This window comes from Arvicola amphibius, chromosome 2 (assembly GCF_903992535.2).
Source record: "Arvicola amphibius chromosome 2, mArvAmp1.2, whole genome shotgun sequence".
Lineage (NCBI taxonomy): Eukaryota > Metazoa > Chordata > Mammalia > Rodentia > Cricetidae > Arvicola > Arvicola amphibius.
Window position 1 is genome coordinate 44,308,566 of NC_052048.2, and position 21,592 is coordinate 44,330,157.

The following is a 21,592-nucleotide window of genomic DNA, read 5'->3' on the forward strand; positions in this document are numbered from 1 at the left end:
CCAAACCTTGCAGTTAACTTACTGGAAGTTGGGAGCTCTTTCAGCTCAGCATAGAGAGAATTAATGGTCCACTGAACTGATAAATGAATTAAGTGCATTTAAATACCTACTGTGCCCTGAACACTATGCTAAATGCAAAACAGGTGAAATTATGTAGAGTTATGTTTAAGGCCTGAAGACACCAATGGTAAGAAAAAGGCTACAAAAAAATCCTCTCTGCACTCATAAAAAGAGAATGTTTTATTTACATAAAATACCTTCCTTGTTTTATTTAATGCAGTGACATCAAGAAACCAAGCAGTATTCTAAACACTGTAGAGCTGGAAAGATATTAGTCTCTTTATCATCATAAAACACTACAGAGTCAATTAAAATAATTACTAAAATCAATGCAAGAATGAAGGAAAGTATATTTTACTCTGGAATATACAAACAGCAATTAATTAGACTGGATAAGAACAAGGGAAAATCACACCATATAAAATCTACCTTGCGTTTATTATTAATAATGAAATAAATAAATATTAGTGAATTTTAAGAAGTACAATGACTATTATAATTATTAATATTTCAACTGCTTTGTTATAAGAAGTAGTTTTTAAATCAAATTTAAATCTTACAGACAGATCATACAAAATGTTTAAATTTAACCAAATTCAAAGATAGGACAAAATAAAAATTTAAAACTTTTAAAATATTTCAGTCCTGTCCACAGTCTTAAAAATTGGTCCTTGGAAGAGTGTAACTTAAGAACTCAAAATTTAGACATTGACAGACTTGAGTACTCATCCTAATACAGCACTTAACATTGTGGTATGACCTTCAAATAAGAGTGGACTATGTGTGTCGATTCCTTCATCCATAAAAGAGTACTGATATACATTACAGCATACTCTGCAAAGGCTGCATGGAACAGCACAGGAAAGCACTTACTACAAAGCAAACAAGTGGTAAAAACCACTTCTTTTGGATTTCATCCATATTTACTTAAACGGGTGTGCAGTGCACAGCAGCAATCAATGGGACCTAAAGCTCATATGTGACCCACATGTTAAAACTTAAGAGACAGCAGAGTAATCCACCAGGGCCACAATTAGGTTGGTTTCTATAAAGAGGATAGATGGAATGGCTTAGAGTCCAGTGTGTGGGCTACTTAACAACTTATGGCTGTTAAGTCTTATCATTGAGATATGATTAAAGTTCCACTCTTCAGTATGAAATCATGCTTATATTTGATGACTGTTTCAGGTAGGAGATGTTATGACTTTAAAATGTTCTAAATGAGTTTAACTGTTTTCAATCTAGTGACACAGAAGTATGCATAGATTTTTTTGAGTCTGTCATCATGAACTGCCTGACTAGCAACCTATCAATGGGGGGGGGGGGGGAGTCTACCCAGACAAATATATTTAGGCATGAGAATGGAATCATTCAACTTCCTTGGAAGAGTCAGTCTTATTATGGTGCTATGAATGTACTTTGAATCTCCATTACATTATTTACTAACTCTGCCCCCTGGCATGTTTCATAATTCTCAAAGCTACTCACAGATAGATGGTACATACACTTTCCTTAGTAACCACTGTTTTAGTTACAAAATAGAAGTCCACAGACCTTTCGTAAATATAAAATGTGAATACTTAATACTATGAGAAAGTGTAATCTCTGTTGCCCTAACTCACATTCACCATTCTTGTGAGAAAATGGCTATAGGTAATATGTAAATTGGTGAACATAGCCATGTTCCAACAAAACAAAGGTTTCTTACTAAAACACACAGAGGTTGCAGCTTACCTTTATTTTACTGTTCCTTGCACTATAGGGAATACTGCTCACTGTGTAGCAACCCAGTTCCTTAAACAAAAATTGAATCTTCGGTAGATTAAATTTAATTCAATTCTGTACTTACTTATCTGGTATTGTAAAAGGTAACCAGTTAAATTTCCATTTAGTTTCTTAGGAAGTCCCCAGGATAAAGTGGCAGTGTCTCTATCAACTTTGATGACTTTGAGAAAACTTGGCTGTTCAGGTACTAGAAAACACAAGATCATAAATGGGAATTCATAAACTAATGAATTTCTAGAAAAACGAACAACCCCCACCTTGAGATTACACATTTATAGAAGCCAAGATATTAACCCTTCTGAGCTACATGTTAACTATCAATAATGAAGGGAATGTTTAACAGAAACACTGGATAATTTGCATATATGGCTCCTTTCATATTTATTCTCTCACCTCCTTCTGGGGTCTGAAATATATAGGGCTCGCTCTCTGGACCAGCTCCTTTGGAATTATAAGCTAAGACTGTTAAGTGATATTCACTAAAGGCATCTAGGGAAGGAACCATTCCAGAGTTTCGCTGTCCTGAGAATCTTAGGATGTTCACTTCTTTGGGGTGTGTCCTTCCATCCAACAGACTTTTGGTTTTCCACCAATTTATCTGCAAAGAAGATGCAAACCCTTTAACATGGCAGCCGTAGTAAAAGATACTCAGTTGCCCTCTTCAAATCAGTTAAAAATCTCAGGAAAGAAACAAATTCAGCAGTATCATTTAGGAAGTGAAAAAGAAATGAAAAAATTACTTAAAAATATCAACCTGATACCAACCTGGTAGCCTCTCAGAAGCCCGTGTACTGTTTCCTTTGGAATTGATGACCAGGTCACTTTAACTAATGTGCTATTCATAACATCAACACCATGGATCACTGGAGCTGTACTAGGATCTGTAAACATTAAAACTGATTAGCATCCAATGACTTACACACAATTCATAAAATCTCCTTCCAAAAATGATCTTCATAACATTTACCCTGAGAATGCACTTCTGTGCTATTGGTTTCAAACAATCCCAGCAGTCTCTTGGTACAGAGGACTTCCTGAGCCCACAAAAGTTACTTTATCTATCCTATTGAGAAATAATGGCAGTAATGAGAGAAAATGCAAATGGAAATTTAAAGCTATGTTCACTGGCATGTTCTCCGAATAAGAAGAAAAATCAGCCCCAGTAACATGATGAAGTTATTTAAGAATTAGTTTGATACTAAAACAACAGTTGTCTTGGTCAGATTCTGGGTTGTTTCCTTATTTGGTCAACTTAACACAGGCCAGGGTCATCAGTGAACAAGCAACTTCAAACTGAGAAATTTTTTCCATTATATTGTCTTTAAGCAAATCTGTGGGGCAATTTATTGATTCATTGGCTGATCTGAGAAGGCCTGGCCCGCTGTGGATGCTATCTCCCCAATGCTTGCTGTCCTGAGTTGTGTAATTATTCAGATTGAGGAAATCAGACAGCATTCCTCCATGGCCTCTACTATATCTGTTCCTGTGTCCAGGCTCTTATCTTGAATTCTTTGAGTTCCTTCAGTGATGGAGTGTTGGCCTCAGTGTTATAAGCCTAAATAAACTCTTTTCTACTCACATTTATTTTGTACATGGTGTTTATCTCAGCAAAATAAAGATAACAATCAACATGAATTGAGTATGTACCATGCTTCATATACTTAGAAACTCTACCTGGAACACCTCATATGAACTGTAGTATATTGTTATGAGACCAGCATTGTGATTCTGTTCTTATGAACCAAGATTACTAAAAAGGAGCCAGTAAGAAAAATTGTTCATTAATGGTGTTCTTTGTGTCTTTTTATTTGAGTGCAATAATCTGAAGACTGGTAGGAGAAGAGTTTATTATCATTTTTGACCTTTCCTTTTTGATTCAAAACATAACTCCAGATACTAGAAGAAAATGAGAATATCTACTAATATGGAAAGTTGGCCAGTGCAGTCTTTTCTTTTTCTGGAAGTATAATTATAGCAGTTATTATGTTATTAGTATTTAATAATATGACTTTGTGACAGCTACTTTAGAATTATTCATATGGTTAAAATTTCATATTCAAATCTGGGTGTGTATCTCATCTGTGTTTGCCAGACTCCAGGCATGCAAAGGAGGCCCAGACAATTGTATCAGGCTGTTGTTAAGACATCCTTGGCAAGAAAGGGTTAATCTAAGGAAATCTTGGGAACCTCATGATCATTATGTTCCTTCACAGAGGCCTATGGCTTGTGATGGTTCCAAGTCTTTAATTTTCAAAATATAAAGAACTTTAACAGGTTCTTGAATAAGGCTGAAACTTCCAAAATACTTATTTTGTTGTTATGGTTTGGTTTTTGTCTTTGTTTTCAGAACTTTATTATTCTTTTGATACTGTGTCTCATGTTGCCTAGACTGGCTTCTAGTGTATTATGTAGCCAAGGATGACCTTAAACATCTGATCCTTCAATCTTTACCTTCTAAGTACTGGAATTAAAGGCATTTGCCATCATACCAGGGCTTCAAATGCAGAGCTTTGGGCATGCTGGGTCAAAACTCTATCAACAAGCTGTGTATTTCTTTAACCCTACCTTGATCAACTAACTCTCTTCAAGATCAACCCTAACTTTGAGGCATGCACGTATTTATTTTTCTGTTTCACAGGTAGTATGTTGTAAATATACATATACGTATATATACACATACATATATACATATATATACATATACACATATACATACATGCATATATATATTGATATCTATCTGTGCGTGTATGTATATAGATAGATAGATAGATAGATAGATAGATAGATAGATAGATAGATAGATAGATAGATAGATAGGGAGAGAGAGAGAGAGAGAGAGAGAGAGAGAGAGAGAGAGAGAGAGTAGGCAGATTCAGGAAGCAGCCATGTAGCCCTGCAAGAGACAGATGCTGGACCAAACTTTACCCGGTAAGCCACAGTCACGTGGCGATATACAGATTAATAGAGATGGGTTAGTTTAGTATATAAGAGCAAGTTCAAAATATGCTTAAGGTATTGGCCAAACAGTTTGTAAATAATATAGTTTCTGTGTGGTTATTTCAAGTCTGAGCAGCCGGGAACGAACAAGCGGCCTTCTACTATGGTATGTTGTCTTTGCAAGCAATAGGTACTCGGAAATGCTGACACAGATGTGGTTAACTTGAAATTTTTCTTGAGGTGTTTAGGATTTAAGGATGACCCACTTACAGTCTTCCCCTGAATAGAGTGTCACTGGCTGAGGCTCAGGTCCAGAGCCGAATTGATTGATGGCTTGAACTTGGACATCATAAGGAGCATAGATGGTAGGTGTCATCACACGGAGTGTGTGGTTTGTAACTGTTTCTTCTTCCCATTCCTCTGGTGCTCCCTGGGGCTTCCAACTCACTCTATACTCTAGTCCTGGCCCATTCTGCTCCATGGATTTCAAAGGCTAAAATAGAAAGACACACTCGATGGACTTACAGATATGTTAACAGAAAGGCGGGAGTGACTCATTTTAAGGAATGTATGACTAACTGAAAAACAAATTAGAGATCTTAACTGTGCTCCTCGGAGTTAGAAGCACTTTCATCTTTTTATTTATTTAATCTTACACATAAGTCTTCTACCACTCAAAGACATGGGACACCTTAGGAGCCCGAATTTCACACATATGGTGAAACCTAAATGTTCATATATCAAATAAATTGAAAACAGTGTTTTAGGTTTTTTCAAGCTTCTGCTATATTCTATATTTTTTTCTATCAAAGAAACAGAAACGATGTGGTCATGAACTCATGAGCCATGGCTCCTCAGGCAGAATACTTTCCTCCACAAGATTCTGTTCCAGCTTCCATTAAAAGAGGGGGATGGAAGTATCTTTAATTTTGGAAAATGGACATGTTTATAGAAAGGACCCAGAAGCAGTACTTCCTCTTTTTAGTGATTACTTTCTCAGCTCCTTGACACAAAATGGCTATTTCACTCACTTTATTTTTGCCATATAAAAAGGTTTTTTGGAAGAGTTTCTGGTTTTCTCAAATTAGAAATTGATTATTTCCACTTTAGTTTTTAATTAAGGAAAACTTTAAAGAAAAATAATGTGGTTTAAATCACCAATTTAATTTTACAAATGGTTACTTTATTTAAATGATTCAGTAATTTATATAAAATATTCACTTAAATGAATTTTCATCCTAGATTAGAAGTTAATTTATATTAAGAGTAATTTTGTGTATGTGGGTGATTAAATGTCATATAAAATGTTCTTGTACCATTTATTCTTCTTCTTCATTCAATACAACTGGCTAAAGTACTTATTAGAAACATCGGTTGAAATCACATTAAAAGCAGAATGTTCTATCAACAAATCATTTTAATTTTACATTTATTCCATATTCCAAAGTAATTATTTAAACTAACTAGGAGAAAAAATAAAGACAGACAGATAGACACATACACACACACACACACACACACACACACACACACACAAATAACTCTTAAGCTGGTAGCAAATGCCTTTAATTTCAGCACTGACCTCAAACTCACTGAGATCTGCCTGCCTCTGCCTCCTGAGTGCTGTATGAGAATTTTTGAGGATTTATTTTTACTTTTAATTATTTATATGTAGTATGTCTGTGGGTGGATATGTGTAAGTGAGTGGAGGTGCCCGTGAACTCCAATCCAGGCATTGGAACACCTGGAGATAAGGTTACAGAAGGTTGTGGGGCATCTATCATGGGTACTCAGAAAAAACCTCAGTCTTCTATAAGACAGTATGTGCTCTTAACCACCAAGCCAACTCTTTAGTCTCTGATACAAACTTTGAGTTCCAGACTACAATCAAGAATTATATTTTCTCAATCCTTATTGACAATGAATATGTAAAATTAACATTATTCAATTTGGAAAAACATAAATTTAATAATGTGCTCTGACAAATTATAAAATAAACTGTGCCAGTGTTAAGAATATTTGCTTAGTTATTTTGCCAAATCTTTGGTCCCTGAGCTTCTGAAGGACTTTTTGAATTTTGCTTTGAGGCAATAGTCAACAAAACTTTAGTAATTCTCAAATAACTTAAGGCAAGTTCACTCTCAGAAGAGCAAAGATGAATCAGGTAAAGAGACCACTAGCCTTCCCTTTCTCTTCTAGCCCTGACCACAGTGAAGGGGTCTCTAGAAAGACGCTATTAAGTTAGGGACACAAGAATCTACAAAAGTCATTGAAGGGCTTGTAAAGCTTCTGCTCTTGTTATCAAGACAGAAATTGTGTGTACTTAGCATAGACCACATGTTAATTTGAATATGTTTATGTTGTAGACTATAGAAATGGCAACACCATGTATGTTTGCACTGTGCCATAAATATGTATATTTGTGTGATAAGAAAGAATAGTTAAAATTCACCCTTATGCCAACTTCTGAGAATGCAGCAAAGTTTCTACACAATGTTTTCCATGATGTTCCCTTCATTTTCCATAGTTTCATTTTAAGTGTAAGTGAAACTTTCAATTCATGCAATAAAACCTTTAGCACTTGGGAGTTGAATACCTTGGCTATGCCCATTTAAGTTAGCTGTTGAAGAACTTCCTACTACCCTAGTTCAGCTTACTATCTGGGTAAATTATTCACTTGTTTGTTGTTTAGGTGTTATTTACCCATTTTATTTGAAGTTAGTTATGTTATTGAAACAAATTTTAAAATTAATTTAAATATGCTTAGGAACAATGAACAGAAACTATCAAGAAACAGCTATTTTTTAAATCATTTTAGATGATTTAAATCTACACTTTAATATTATCAATTTTTAAGTAAAATAGAATGATATCATTTTCCCTTTCTTCTCTCATACCTCTCCTAAGGACTCCTGCCTTACTCCCGCTCAACATTGTAGTTTGTTTTTCTTTATTTACTATTGTTATACACACACACACACACACACAAACCTAAATAATATGTAAATACAATCTGATTGATTTGTTTAGTTTTACTAGTATGTATATATTTTAGGGCTGAACATTAAGTATGAAATAATCGCTTAGGGATTTTTTTAATATTTTTTTTATATTTAAAAATTTCCAACTCCTCCCCTCCTCCTCTCCCTTCCCTCCCCTCCCCTCTACCCATACCCCCTTCCCTCCCTCTCCAGGCCAAGGAGCCATCGGGGTTTCCTACTCTATGTTAAGACCAAGGTCCTCCCAACTCCCCCCAGGTCCAGGAAGGTGATCAACCAAGCTGAGAAGGCTCCCACAGAGCCCGTCCATGCAGAAGAATCAAAGCCCAGCGCCATTCCAAGGTCCTGATGAGGAGCAGAAGGAGGGAGAACATGAGAAAGAAACTCAGGACCGTGAGGGGTGCGTTCACCCATGGAGACGGTGGGACAGATCTAACAGGAGATCACCAACTCCAGTTGGAATGGGACTGATGGAACATGAGACCAAACCGGACTCTCTGAATGTGGCCGACGGTGGAGGCTGACTGAGAAGCCAAGGACAATTGCTTAGGGATTTTTAATCCATGGGGAAGACTGTTTCTTACACACAACATCCCTTAGTTGCCTGTAGTTATGTGTCTATAGGTGAGTCCTAAGCAAGAGAGAAACCATCCCTGGTACTGGAAATATAGCCAACCTCTTGGAGTTGTGATGTCAAGGGTTTTAGTGGAGAACTTACTACCACCAATTTACTACTTAAGCATAATTCCTAACTGCATTCCTAATATCTATCCATACACCCGCAGATAAGTGTAGCTCTCACCCTTCATCAAAGAAATTTCTCTTTGAAATAATAGTCAATGACAATCAGCCAAACCACAGAAAACAAGTGTCTGTGGGGTACCCAGGCCCAGCTGATACATCTACAACATGACTCCTGGTTCCAGAATAAACTTGTGAGTTACATAATGAAATAATACTATCATGAAAGTTATCTCAGCAGATAAAAATTGTTTTGCCAAAGTCAAAGAGTGATTTGATTTAGCAGCATTTCCTAAATACATTTCTAATAGTTTTAGTGTGAGAACTTTGGAAGGCCCTCAGTGTCTGTGTCTAAAGCAGAGAAAGATGAGGCTCTAATCAGAATCTGAGTTAATGCTTATAAGACCTATGGCTCCTCTTTTGGGAGGATATTTGTGTAATATTTATTAGACCATATGGTGAGAGGTTTTTACTATAGTTTAATTGTGAAAATATCTAAAATACTTCAAAGAAAGTACTAGAAATTTGAAGTTTTCCCTAACAAAGTTCATCTAGATCATTTTCTTTATCTATCATTAAATCATTTTCCAAAATTAATCCTCATTTCATACTAATTCCTTTTGTTTGTTATTTTAGTTTTGATTTAAGTCCAAGGTCTCATTCTTTCTAGGCAAGCACTTTACAAGTGAATTACATCTCTATTTTATAACCAGTTCTAATCACTGTAATCTTAACGCATTGACAACAAATCAAAATTTAGTTCTTTATTCTCCAATTATTGTGTTGCTCTTAAAAAATCCTGTTATGTCCTTATAGTTAGCAAACCTACTTAAAATGAATAAATAATCAAGAGAAAGCACATTAACATTGTAGGGAATACACACCTCCCATTTTATAATCATCTCCTTGGGTTGGGACGCTTGAACCCTGATGTTCTGTGGATTCTTATCTGGAGCTGAGAAATCACAAACATTAAAAACATTTTTACATTGTATAGTAACCAGCTGATTAAACATCATACCTAACCCCTCAAAAACCAAATAATTAAACATTTTATATTTATTAATTTCAGTAAATCTCGTTTCTAAGAAGACAATACATTTTATTAAAAGGAGTAAAACAGCGTTCTCGGTGTTCTATAATTGCTATTCTGTGAACAGTACATAATTTATTACATATATCTTAAATTTAAACCTGCCAATTGAAATTCTAAGCCTGCTTTAATATACATGTTTTCAATTTCAAACTGCACTTTTCTGTCAGAATTATTGAGAGATGTGGATGTTGTGAACATATGCCTCTAGCAGAGTGAAATTGAAATTCATGTATCAACATTAACAAGAAACTTTCATGAAATGAAATACATTCAGGCTGAGGCATTTTATTAGAAACATCCTAACAAGAATTTTAGCAGAGTCCGGTATAAACTAAAATCATACAAGCACCAGATTCAGTTTTAATTCACTTTGCTTTTTCCTTGTCAGAAAGTAGATTGTAACCCAGCATGCTTACTTTACTCCAGAAAAAGCAAACACCATTTTATGGCAATGATACTGCCTGATGCTAATTCTGTAGTATAAATTGCTTGCACTGTCTCTGTTGGTTATTTCCAAAATTATACTGATGATTTAGACAAACATGGAAACACAAAAAGGCTAAATGCATTAAACAAAACACTAGCACATAGTTTTAAAATATTAAAAGATTTCCTATGAGCTAAAAGTGTTTTTTTGGAAACTGAATCCATGGCTTCCTTTACACACTGAACTTCCATTTAGAATTTACATAATAAAATCTACTTCAAACATGATATTTAGCTATTCAGAAACTAAATACTATCAAAAGCTATTCAGAGTAATAATCTTCTGTTCACTATCAAACAATTAGATAAGTCTAAAAGTTAAAAGAATCACTTCTAATATTCTACATTGCTATTTTATAGAACTTTTCAGATTATTTGGAGGAATCTAAAATCCTACATTACATACTTGATCTTTTTTTAAAAAATGTGTTCAAAACCAAAGATTTGGTCAATGTAAAAGATTTTTTTGTTTTGTTTTTTATTGTGGTTGTTGTCTGTCAGTATAAAATATTACACAAAGGGGCCATCCATACCTGCTGGTGGAGTTTCATGATGGTCCGATGGCTGGCTGGGGTGACTTCTCCCCACTTCATTCACAGCTGTGACCCTGAACTGATATCTTACATATGGAGCCAAAGATAACACAGCCTCTGTTTCTTCTCCTTGGACTCTAGTTAGCTCCTGCCACTTCCCAGGTTCCTCTCTGTTCCCTTCAAATTCTATAATGTACTCTGAGGTAAGAATGTGGACAAACCATTAAAACATACTGAATTTGTTGATGGTCTATGAAGATTTATTTGCAACATTAAGAGCTTAAAAAAGAAAAATGATTTTGAGACTGACAGAGCAGTAAAGTTTTTTTTCTTGAAAGCTTGAAGCCCCGTGTTCATTTCCCAGAACACACACACACACACACACACACACACACACACACACTCACACTCACAAACCTGGTTGTGTGCCCTCGTATTCAATAAGGGAAAGGTGGAAACAAGAGAATCACTACTATTCCTAGACCCTAAGATAGTCTGCTTGATAAGTCATGGGCCAATGTGAGATTCTGTCTCAAAATAATCAAACAAACCAAAAGGGAGCGATCCAGTGCTTAAGAAACAACACTCAAGGTTGAACTAGTCCTCTTCTGATCTTCACAGGTACACTAACATATAGGAAGAGGAACACACACACACACACACACACACACACACACACACACAAATACATGAATCTATTTTTAAAAGGATAATCTCCCATGGTAATTGAAATGTCTATGATATGCATTTGACACAGGTGGGTAAAGATGAAGGTTATATCATGCTTCCTACCAGTGATATTGCTGTTGTGGTCATCTCCAGCTTCCCAGGACAGCCGGACACTCCTGTTCTGTCTTTCTGACAAGAGAAGGTTTCCTGGAGGATCTGGAACACCTAATCAATAACAAAAGATAGCTGTCATGTGACAGTGCACACTGCGGGTGCCAGAGCAAAGATGGTTCCACCTTTTTCAAGAGATTGCGAGATCATCGACCATCAGCCAAGTTCAATTCCCTGAGAGGAATTAGTAGTCAAAGCTTCCAGTGTATCTTTCAAGTCTCCACCTTGAGGATGCACCACGCTGAGGGTAGCAATAATCTTTTTACACACCAAAGATTCTTTGACGATCACAAAGCACATTCTCACCTTTTGAAACTTATTCTTCTCTTATACAACACATTCTGACCACAGCTTCCCTTCCCTGCACTCCTCCAGGTTCTCTTCCACCTCCCCCAGAAAACAGCAGGCCTCTTATTGATGTTATTTTATTTGGTGAGAGTATTTGCCTCTCTTGGGAACTGATTCAAAGAGAAGCTGAGCCTTGAAAATATTTAACTTTTATCAGTGATGCATAAAAGTAACAATAAGAATATTGAGAAACTACCTGTTGTGGGCTAATCATATTGTACACTGTGAAGATGTCTATTTGCCAAGGTGCATTTGATTAGTTTAATAAAGAGATGAAAGGCAAATAGCTAGGGAGGAGAGGATATGTGGGATTTCCAGGGAAAGAGAGGGAGAGGAGATGAATCTAGAGATGCCAGCACAGATGCCAGATACATATTGGGCACTGGCAAATGTAACAAAACTGGTAAATCAAGAGCAGTTACAAATATTTAAGTGTTACGATATATATATTGTGTGTGTGCCCATGTAAAACAGGGAATTCTTACCATAAATAAACTTTACTGTCAAAATTTGCTCTAATATTCTTAGTATTCAAGGAGAACATATGCTTCCGCTTAGAGGAGACAGTGAGACTATTATCCATGCTGGCCTATATTACTTGACAAGTTCTTGTTAAGTGAACATTGACAAAAAGCATTATTTATAGTTCAGAATGGAACATTTTTACTTTTAAAGTTTGGCATATAACTCTATTCAAAGTTCAGGGACTTAAATATAAAAGTATTTCTCCAGGCTAGGACTTCATGAGCAGACTGCTTGCCAGAAGTGCACAAAACCATAGGTTCTTCCCAGTCTTCCTTCCCCGCAAAATGTATTTCTTCAATAGTGTTCTATATTTGCAAGCTTAGAGAATTTTCTTTCCTCTTTGGGATTTGCTAAGAATCCAATATATTCTGAGGTTTCCTTGCCCATCCCAATTACCATGTTTCATTTGAGATGAAAATCTGACTTCTTCTAACATCACATGGAACCCGAGGAACAAAAGCTTTGAAAACTGCTTCTTAAAATATATTTTTTAAAAAGATTTATTTATTTATTTATTATGTATAGTGTTCTGACTGCATGTATGCCTGCAGGCCAGAAGAGGGCGCCAGATCTCATTCCAGGTGGTTGTGAGCCACCATGTGGGTGCTGGGAACTGAACTCAGAGCTGACCAGCGCTCTTCTGCTGACCCATCTCTCCAGCTCCTCTTAAAATATTTTTATGCTAAAACTTCTGGAAACAACTTCTAGGAAAACTTGTTTATGTCTAGGCTTTTAAAATATTGTTTTCTAGGATAAAATATTTTAGAAGCTATACACATGTCCAGAATCATTTTATGGTTAATTATTGGTATGTTTTAATCAGATATTAAAACTTAAAAATTATACTTTAAAACCAAGGAAGCAGTTTAAAAAAAAATAACCCCATCTTATCTAAAATTTTTCAAATATTACTAAAATGTTAGGCGATTACCATGTAAATAAAGAGCATGTTTGATCATAGCCACTGTATATTTAAAATTACCAAAATTTCACAGTACTAGAAAATGGAAGAGTAATCATAAGGGTGGATTTTAAAAATTGCAATAAAATCCAGAAGGTGGCTGCCAACAGCAGAAAGCCAACCGTTTGATGCTGTCATCACTCAAAATTCTGAGGAGGAAAGCTCACATGTCCAGATGTTCTGTATTCATGCTGCCTGAGATGCGGCATTGCTTACCAGATGTTCAGCTTCTATAACTTTTAAATGCTGCTAGAATAGCTAAAAGAATATTAAATATTTTCACTTGCAGAGTCCCGAAGAAGCTCACTTACCTAGAGCTAAGCATCTCACCCAAGGAGCCAACTCTAGACCTGCTCCAATGTAGCTTGTATTTAATTGGACTTAGCTTAGTAGCTACTGGCTTTATATAAAGGAATCCAACACCAGCTAACTCACTTTCCATGGTGGGAAACTGTTAAGCTACCTGTAGATGGTGGGGTCTCGGGTAATATTTAGCTTATTACATTAGGAAATGTCAATAGGCGTTAGCAGGAACTCCTCCTTAAATGCATGTGGACAGAGTATGCAGAGCCTGTTTTTGAGGTGGACTTGAAATTCTAATGGTGGGAGGATCCTTTCAGAAGGAATTGCATAGGAAAAATCTTCCTGGAGTAACTATGACATAGGCAGTGAGATTCAGGAAGCCTACATAGAGGGCAAGGAGAAAGGGTATGAATGCCCTCCACACGTCTCAGGATGCTATACCTGGAGTGAAAGCTACATCTTAAATGGTTTGCTGGGGCTGTCTTTCCAGGGCATGTTTACAGGATTAAGAGCTGGTGGTGAGTTAATAGAGAAAGGCATTTGGAAAGAAGCCAGCAGATGGTCTGAGGGCTATAAACGCTAGTAGTTTCAGGGTTAATGACATTGATTGCGCCAGTGGAGTGTGCACACTGTTTTCCAATTAGTACTTAAAACATTCAAATATGTTCGTTTATAGAATATTTGATGTCTGCGTTCAGATTCCTGGGGCGCTGGGAGTTCACCCTAAGGTTCTGGTGTAGAGTGTAAACACCGAGCATCCACTCCTGGCTCTTCATAGAGCTCTCTTCTGTTCTCAGCCCCATGTCTCTGAACCGTGGTAATGGGGGGATCAAGACCCTGGTTTTTCTTTTCACTGCCAGCATGGCGTATCTCCTGCTGCTACTGGCAGAGTTCCCACATAGGGAAAAATAATTAGGCATTAATTAATTTCTTTTATGTGAGAAAAGCAGAAATAATTTAAAAGCAAAGTTGCACTTCAAACAAACAAAAAATCAGATTTCACTTTAAGAGGAGAGGCCCAAGTAATCATTCGCTTTAACACCTAGAAACAAAGGACGTTAAGCACTCCTAGGAAGCACGGGGCAGATATTCTCTCTGCTTTCACTTACCAAGGACGGTTACATGAGTTTTCTCAGAAACGCTATCAAGAGCAGTTTGAGCAGAACAGGAATAAATACCCTGATCTTCTGCCGAGATGTTGGATATGGTCAGATTAGCTCCATCAATCAATATTCTGTTGGGATGGGGGACAGCAAAAAGTACATGATGCGGGTAAGAACATGTCCAACAGCAGAAACACATTCCTTTCACAACCCATGATGCAAGTTCCTGCATGGAAAATGATTCGAGACAGAGCGAATAGACCAGTTCTACCATGCAAATGTTACCAGAGAAGGTCGCAGATGACAACCTGGAATACAGTCTCACAATATACACACGACTACACAGTATTAAATGGGATCGTATTTTTATAAATTATATAATCAACCATCTGTGACCTATGGGTTGTGACAGAAGTTTGGGCTGGTCAAATTTTATATTATACTAAGAGAGCTAGGAAATTTTAGGGGTTTGGGATTTTGGTTTTTAGTTTTTGAAGAAAGGATTTCTCTGTGTAAGTTCCCTGACTCCCAGGCTGGCCTGGAAATTTTTCGCTAACCAGGCTAGCCTGGAACTCATAGAGATTCACCTGCCTCTACCTGGTGACTGTTGATAATTACATAATTGTTATGCTATAACCAGTAAACCTTATACAGAACCAAACAGGATGCTTCTGGAAAAAAGATTTTAGAACTCTACCCAGTTCCACAAAACCAGGATCATGGAGTCTGATAGTATCTTTTAAAAATGTTTTTATACTTTATTATTTTTAATTGAGCTATATATTTTTCTCACTCCCCTCTCCCCTTTTGATGTTTCCCAGTCCTCCAATAGTTAATTTCCAACTTGTAATAATTGAAGCATTTAATGCATTTGAACACTAGGTGGCAGTCCTGTACTTCTTTCTGCAAATCACTTCAAGGCTATTTTTAAAACCCATTTCTTTGTATTTTGCCAGTTTGCAATAGTTTGTCACACAAAAATCAGTCCTTTGTCAATTTTATGTTTTTCTCTATACTTAGAGACATATTATCAACATTAATCCTCATTTTTCTTTTTACAAAATGTACCATTAAATTTAAAGTACATTCACAGTAATAGGTATTAGTGGGAAAAATGTAAGCAATGGCTTTTTTTGTGGAAAAGGTGACCGTTTTACATACTTCAAAAATTTAGTACTAAATTAATATACTGAAAACTTTGAAGACGAGGAAACAAAACTGAACTATAATGGGGCTAACTGGACTGGAGGTAGCTCCCCTCGTTCTCACATCAACTCGTATGATGCGATTTGTCAGTGGTCACAGCTGAAATTGGTATCTTTGCGTAGAGATATGGCATGTGTATGCATATGGAGATACTAAAACAATGAAACCAATGCAATAACAGTCACGAAAGGAACCGGCTAGAGAAATGATGAATGAATGGTCCAAAATGGAATAGTGAACAATGAGCTGTTCCTTCTATTTCCTGAGACCATCAAATCTGAATTCACAATAGTCTTACACTCCAGCTTTTTCTTCCTTTTCATCGAGTTATGTTATAAAAACTGGAGGTAGAAAGACATCAAGCAGACAGTGTGAGGGCAGCAATCCAGTAAGTCAGCATTGGGATTTGAACAACACTGAGTTTGAGTTCATTCTTTTAACCAAGACTCCACTGAGATCTCATCAAAAGAAAACCTGGGTTATCTCCAGACCTTTGGAGTTACTGTGTAACTTCAGATGAGATTTGACTTCAAAATGATAAATTCCTAGCTCTCACTCAGTGACAATAAAGCAGAAACGTAACTGACCTTTGTGTGATTTAACAGACAAAGCAGACTTTCTGACTCTTTTAATTCTAGTGGATTCTATTGATCCCCTTATCTTTTGGTTGCCCTTAAGTGATTCTCATCAGTCATTCAAGCTTTCCTCTTTGTTCTATCTTCTGTATTTCTCCTGTTCAGAATACTCAGAAATGCACCTTCAGCCTTTGTATATATAAGTTCTAAATTCACAGCTTCAACTGATTAGGGATGGACAAAAGCTATTAAACATATGTGTATTGAACAGCTACAATTGTTCGTGACATTATTCTCTAAATCACACTGTATAATGACTGTTTGCTGAGTATTCACACTGTATTGACTACTTAAAATACTGTAAATGTAACTTATATCTTAAGTAAAGGTATGAGATTGATAGAATATCCTTCTATAGAATGCACTTGACCACATGGATTTTGATATCTGCCAAGGGTTCTGCAAGGTACTCCTACTGATAGAAGGGCCAGATAATATTGGCAACATGTCATAACGAGATGACTACTAGATATAATTGGGATTTTATGGGTAAAAACTCGTGTGAGACTGGCAGGGAGAAGGGAACGGATAGTGACTGCCTTTTTAGAATGCAGTGTGACAGTGGCTCGGGCAGACAATGGGATAGCAACAGCTGGGTCTCCTGTGGCAGCAAGTGGGCAAGGTGTTTGGGGAGGAGGCAAAAGTTTTCAGATACCTGGATCAGAGATGTGCTGCCCATGCATGAGCATAAACCCCCCCCCCCAAAGCAACACCCTTGACATCTTGCTCTCCCTGTCTTCCCAGTGCTCCCAGAAGCTCCCAAACCTATGCACGTAAACTGCATCTCACACCTGGCTTCTGTATCCAGCTCTGAGAGGAGAAACCACATTTTATAAAAGGTACAGAACAGAAGCAAGAAGGACATAAAACAAACAATAAATACTTTAAGATCTTCTGAATACTGATTTGAAGAATGAAACATTTGAGTTTTTATACTTTAGTGTAGTGTGAATAATTTGGGGACATTTTTTCACATGTGAAATCTGCAACTCACCCACAACCCGGTCTTCATTCACAGCAGTGGACTTACCTGCCATCTTCTGTGCCATTAATTTCAAAAGGCTCCCCATCTTTACTCCAGGACAGCCTCAAGCTGTGTTTCAAATGGGCGTCGCATTGGCTTTCACAGTGTAGTTCAAGTGCGTGTGATTTCGGGATGCGAGGGTTCTTCGGGAAAACTTTGAGCTTTGTGGCATCTGCGTGGTTGTCAGTCAAACAAAGGTGGCCGTTAGGACTACAGAGCACAGCACACTCTATTCGTGTACAGTGTCGACAACCTCGCCAACCAAAACTGTTATGCTGTGTCCCACTGCAATTTTCTAACATTAAACATGAGAAAGTTTAGGTGCATGAACCAATTAATGTTAGCACGCTTTCTTACCACTCTTTGCTGAGTAAATAACAAAACTGTGAGCTAAAAAATGTCTCTGGAAGTTGAAAATAATGTACGTTCTCATTCTGTAGCATCCAGATATATAATCATGTTATAAGGAGAATTGGAAAGTTAGTTGATTTTATATGCACATACTTATTATTAAATCAGAAAGATGAGCTGAAATGGTGAAGCCCTGGCATAAATGTATCCACAGAAATATGGAGGACTAGACAAAAGGATGCTGCACTTGTCTTCTTACTAAGAAACTCTCAGAGCTTAGGAGGGAGGACACTCCAAACATTTAATATTGACTTGTGGGGATCTTACTGAATGAGTCAGGGATCATAACAACTTAGGACAAAAGCAATTGTTACTATCAAAACTATGGATCTCTGAGATTAAAAAAAATATGAAAAATAAAAATAACAGTGAAGCCTGAGTCTATTGGCATCTTCCTAGGACTTCACTGAAGAGGGAAGCCTGGTTGACAAGAATGTTTCTAGTTCGGTGGTTTAAAGAGAACAAAAAAGCCTGCCCAAAGTTGTCAAACCGCTTTTTTGTAAAGATCAAACTTCTATGAAAAAAAAAAATAAAGAAAGAAAAGAAAAGCTAATGCTTGGTAATACCTCTAGTTCACTTCTGGAATAAAACATAGATCTGAAAATATACCACTAACAACACACAGCTACCTGCTAAGATGGCCTAAATCCATGAACATCTCACCCTGCTATACTATCAGTAGTCTTTCAGATGAAATGCAATAGATTGCTTTTGAGATATAATCAAAGGAACTTTTATAGGTGCTCAAGTTTAAATAGCACTGTTTTGTTTGAGAAAACAAAGAGAATCCATGTGGGAATTCATGAATATAAAAGCAAAATAACAGTACTTCTAATATCCAAATTGGCTGTGATGACGGCTTTTCCTATTGCGTTTTCTACCCAACAAGAGTAGGATCCTGCATCTTCCTCAGTGGTTCTGTAGATCTCCAGAGTGCCATTTTCATGGGTATGGTACCGACTACCTTCAAGGGGATGTGTTTCATCGGCCACTTCCCTGTGGAGATGCAGAAATGAGTGATTTTTGATTGAGACACAATTTTGTATTCTTCAGATACTGTTCCTTGATATCATCCAGGCTTACGCCTTCTTCGGGTGCTTGGTAGACCTTATGAAATGTACTTATAGAAACTGATTTATCTCTTCGAACTGTCCGTGGTGTATATCAGAGCTGACCAACAGACTAGAGCTGAAGAGAATCCAATCCCCTACTTTTCCAGTTGCTTCTATTTGTCTCATATCTTCTAGCACTGCTTTGCATGTGTCCTCAAAGCTTAATAAATATTTCCTGGCTTATTTATGGTAAAGCCTTTAGTTAATGATTGCTCTGGGCTAGCAAATAGGGAAGCCAATAATTGAAACAGATAATAAACCTTCCCAACCTCCGGCTCTCCTAGGAGAACATTGGTCATTCAGAAATATTATAAGCCAGGAAGTCTTGCCTCTCCTGTGGACATGTATTACACTTACCCTATCAACCTCCGGCTCATTTTCTCCCACATCCATCCATTCTCCAAGCACTTCTTGTCACAGCCTGATTAACCCTGTGCATTTCACAGTAAGTGATTGCTTGTGCTCTCAATTGTAGAGGACAAATGGGCTACTGGCACAGGTTTTTCAAAGTGAGGGCTAGGCTGAGACGTGCACGGGACTTGCCTCAGATGCAAAGTTTAAAGCATTTCAGAAATCAAGATAAATAATATTTTCATCAAATATTTTTAGAAGTCAAAAACCAAAGCCATAAAATGGACAAAAGCTCACAATTGAATCAGATAAGTTATGACTCTGCTTTTGCCTTGCCCGACCTCACTACTTTCTTCCTACTTCAGGCCCTGTATGGGAATAGCACAATAATTTCACAGTAAAGTAACCAACTTTATCAGTAAAGCAGCTAAGATGGGAGAAGATTAGGGTGATATGTTTAGACTTAAACAACAATAGCATTATTAAAATCAAAATGAATGTTAGCAAAGTCTTAATTGGGTTTGCAATTGACTGCAGGTTAAGCTAATCAGACAGCCCAGAAGTCATAACAATCTTTAGTTAGACCCATCATAGAAAAACAAATCAATCTTTAAAATTGTCTTAGCAATCATTTTAATTCTTTGTGTGCTTTATGAACACAAATGGCTCTGTATATTTCTTCATGAAAAAAAATCCCAGGATTCTAGTCAATGCTTCAGGAGGGATGAGTAATTAAATTTCTTTCTTTATTTCTCAGAGGCATTGGCTCTCTGAAGCAACAGGAACACAGTGCAGACTGCAAAATAGTAGCTCAACAATCCCCCACACCCATTTTGTTAATAGAACAGCAAGTCATCTTACCAGATCACTGTGGCCTTGGGTGAAGCAAAATACTCGCAATTTAAAAAGGCACTGTACCCAATCACCGTAGCGTAATTTTCTTCATTCTTAGTTTGAATCAGTGGGACAACATCTAATCGGAAGTAAAGATAAGGTTTTAAACCTTTCTGCAAAAATTAGGTACAAAGAACATTTTCTATATCCTTGACATATTTATAAGAATAGAAGATGGCTGCACAGTTCAGTACAAATTCCTGAATTTGAATATTATACAAAACCAGCATATTCTGAAAGCATAATTCAGGTACAATATCCAATGCCTACACAGAACATGAACCATACATTGTTTTTCTTCCCCATGATTTATATGTCAAAAATTCATTTGGACTTCAGACTGGAGAGATAGCTCAGTAAGTAAAGAATTTCATGCACAAACATCAATTTATCCCCCCCCCCCCAAATCTATGTTTAAAAGATCAATAGAAAAAGAAAAGGGCACTAGAGTGTAATCCTGCCAATGAGAATTAAAAAAACAGGGGGATCCCTGATGCTCACTGGAAGCAATCCAAGGCTACTTCATAAGTTCCAGATTTATGAGGGACACTGTCCCAAAAATAAAGATAGAGTGTACCTTAGTAATGTTACCTGAGGTTGTCTTCTGGCCACCACATGAACACAGACATGTACAGTCACACCCATAAAAAGCTGGTATTTATGACTATAAGTGAGCATTTTCCTTCAGCAAACAGTAAGTGAAGTCAAGATGCAGGTATGCTCACCTACAACATCAATATTGGCACTGGCAAGGATGGTTCCATGGATATTTGAAGCTTCACACTGATAGACAGCAGTATGATTTGGTTGTAGATTTGTAAAACTGATTTCCCTGGGGAACATAACGTCACCAGGAAATGGATGATCTAAAAGAGAAGAGAGACTGGCAGTATGATAAAGAACAGAATATAAAATATTTATGAATGATTTATTAAATGCGTCACACAGTATCTATATTTTAAGACCAGTTTAGGGTGAAAAATAGCTCACTGAAGTCAAGTCTTTACATTTTGTTCAAATCAACATGGGTACCTTTTCAGACCCTTTGCATCTGCAACTCCTTTTCAAATTATGCTTTCAAATAAATATGATGAGAACCCATGTTGCCTACAGTTCATTGCCTCTTTGCATCCCTGATCATAAGATTGGAGGTGATCTGTTTGACATCTGAGTCCTACTGTGAGTAGACTCACACTTCAGCATCTGCATCTAGATGTTGCCCAAGTACACAGCAACAAA

General features: G+C 36.9%; 1 protein-coding gene across 3 annotated transcripts in view; it reads right to left on the minus strand.

Annotated features, from left to right (window-relative positions):
- Chl1 (cell adhesion molecule L1 like) overlaps positions 1 to 21,592 on the minus strand; it is an 84,872-nt gene that overhangs the window by 12,164 nt on the left and 51,116 nt on the right. For all 3 annotated transcript variants that reach the window (XM_038319834.1, XM_038319835.1, XM_038319833.1), the window contains 12 exons: positions 21,079 to 21,219; positions 20,321 to 20,432; positions 18,826 to 18,992; positions 17,592 to 17,757; positions 14,727 to 14,851; positions 11,433 to 11,534; positions 10,641 to 10,838; positions 9,410 to 9,480; positions 5,056 to 5,278; positions 2,611 to 2,726; positions 2,239 to 2,443; positions 1,910 to 2,032 (listed from right to left, as the gene is read on the minus strand). In XM_038319834.1, coding sequence (XP_038175762.1) covers positions 1,910 to 2,032; positions 2,239 to 2,443; positions 2,611 to 2,726; positions 5,056 to 5,278; positions 9,410 to 9,480; positions 10,641 to 10,838; positions 11,433 to 11,534; positions 14,727 to 14,851; positions 17,592 to 17,757; positions 18,826 to 18,992; positions 20,321 to 20,432; positions 21,079 to 21,219 — 1,749 coding nt within the window. The remainder of the gene's footprint in view (positions 1 to 1,909; positions 2,033 to 2,238; positions 2,444 to 2,610; positions 2,727 to 5,055; positions 5,279 to 9,409; positions 9,481 to 10,640; positions 10,839 to 11,432; positions 11,535 to 14,726; positions 14,852 to 17,591; positions 17,758 to 18,825; positions 18,993 to 20,320; positions 20,433 to 21,078; positions 21,220 to 21,592) is intronic.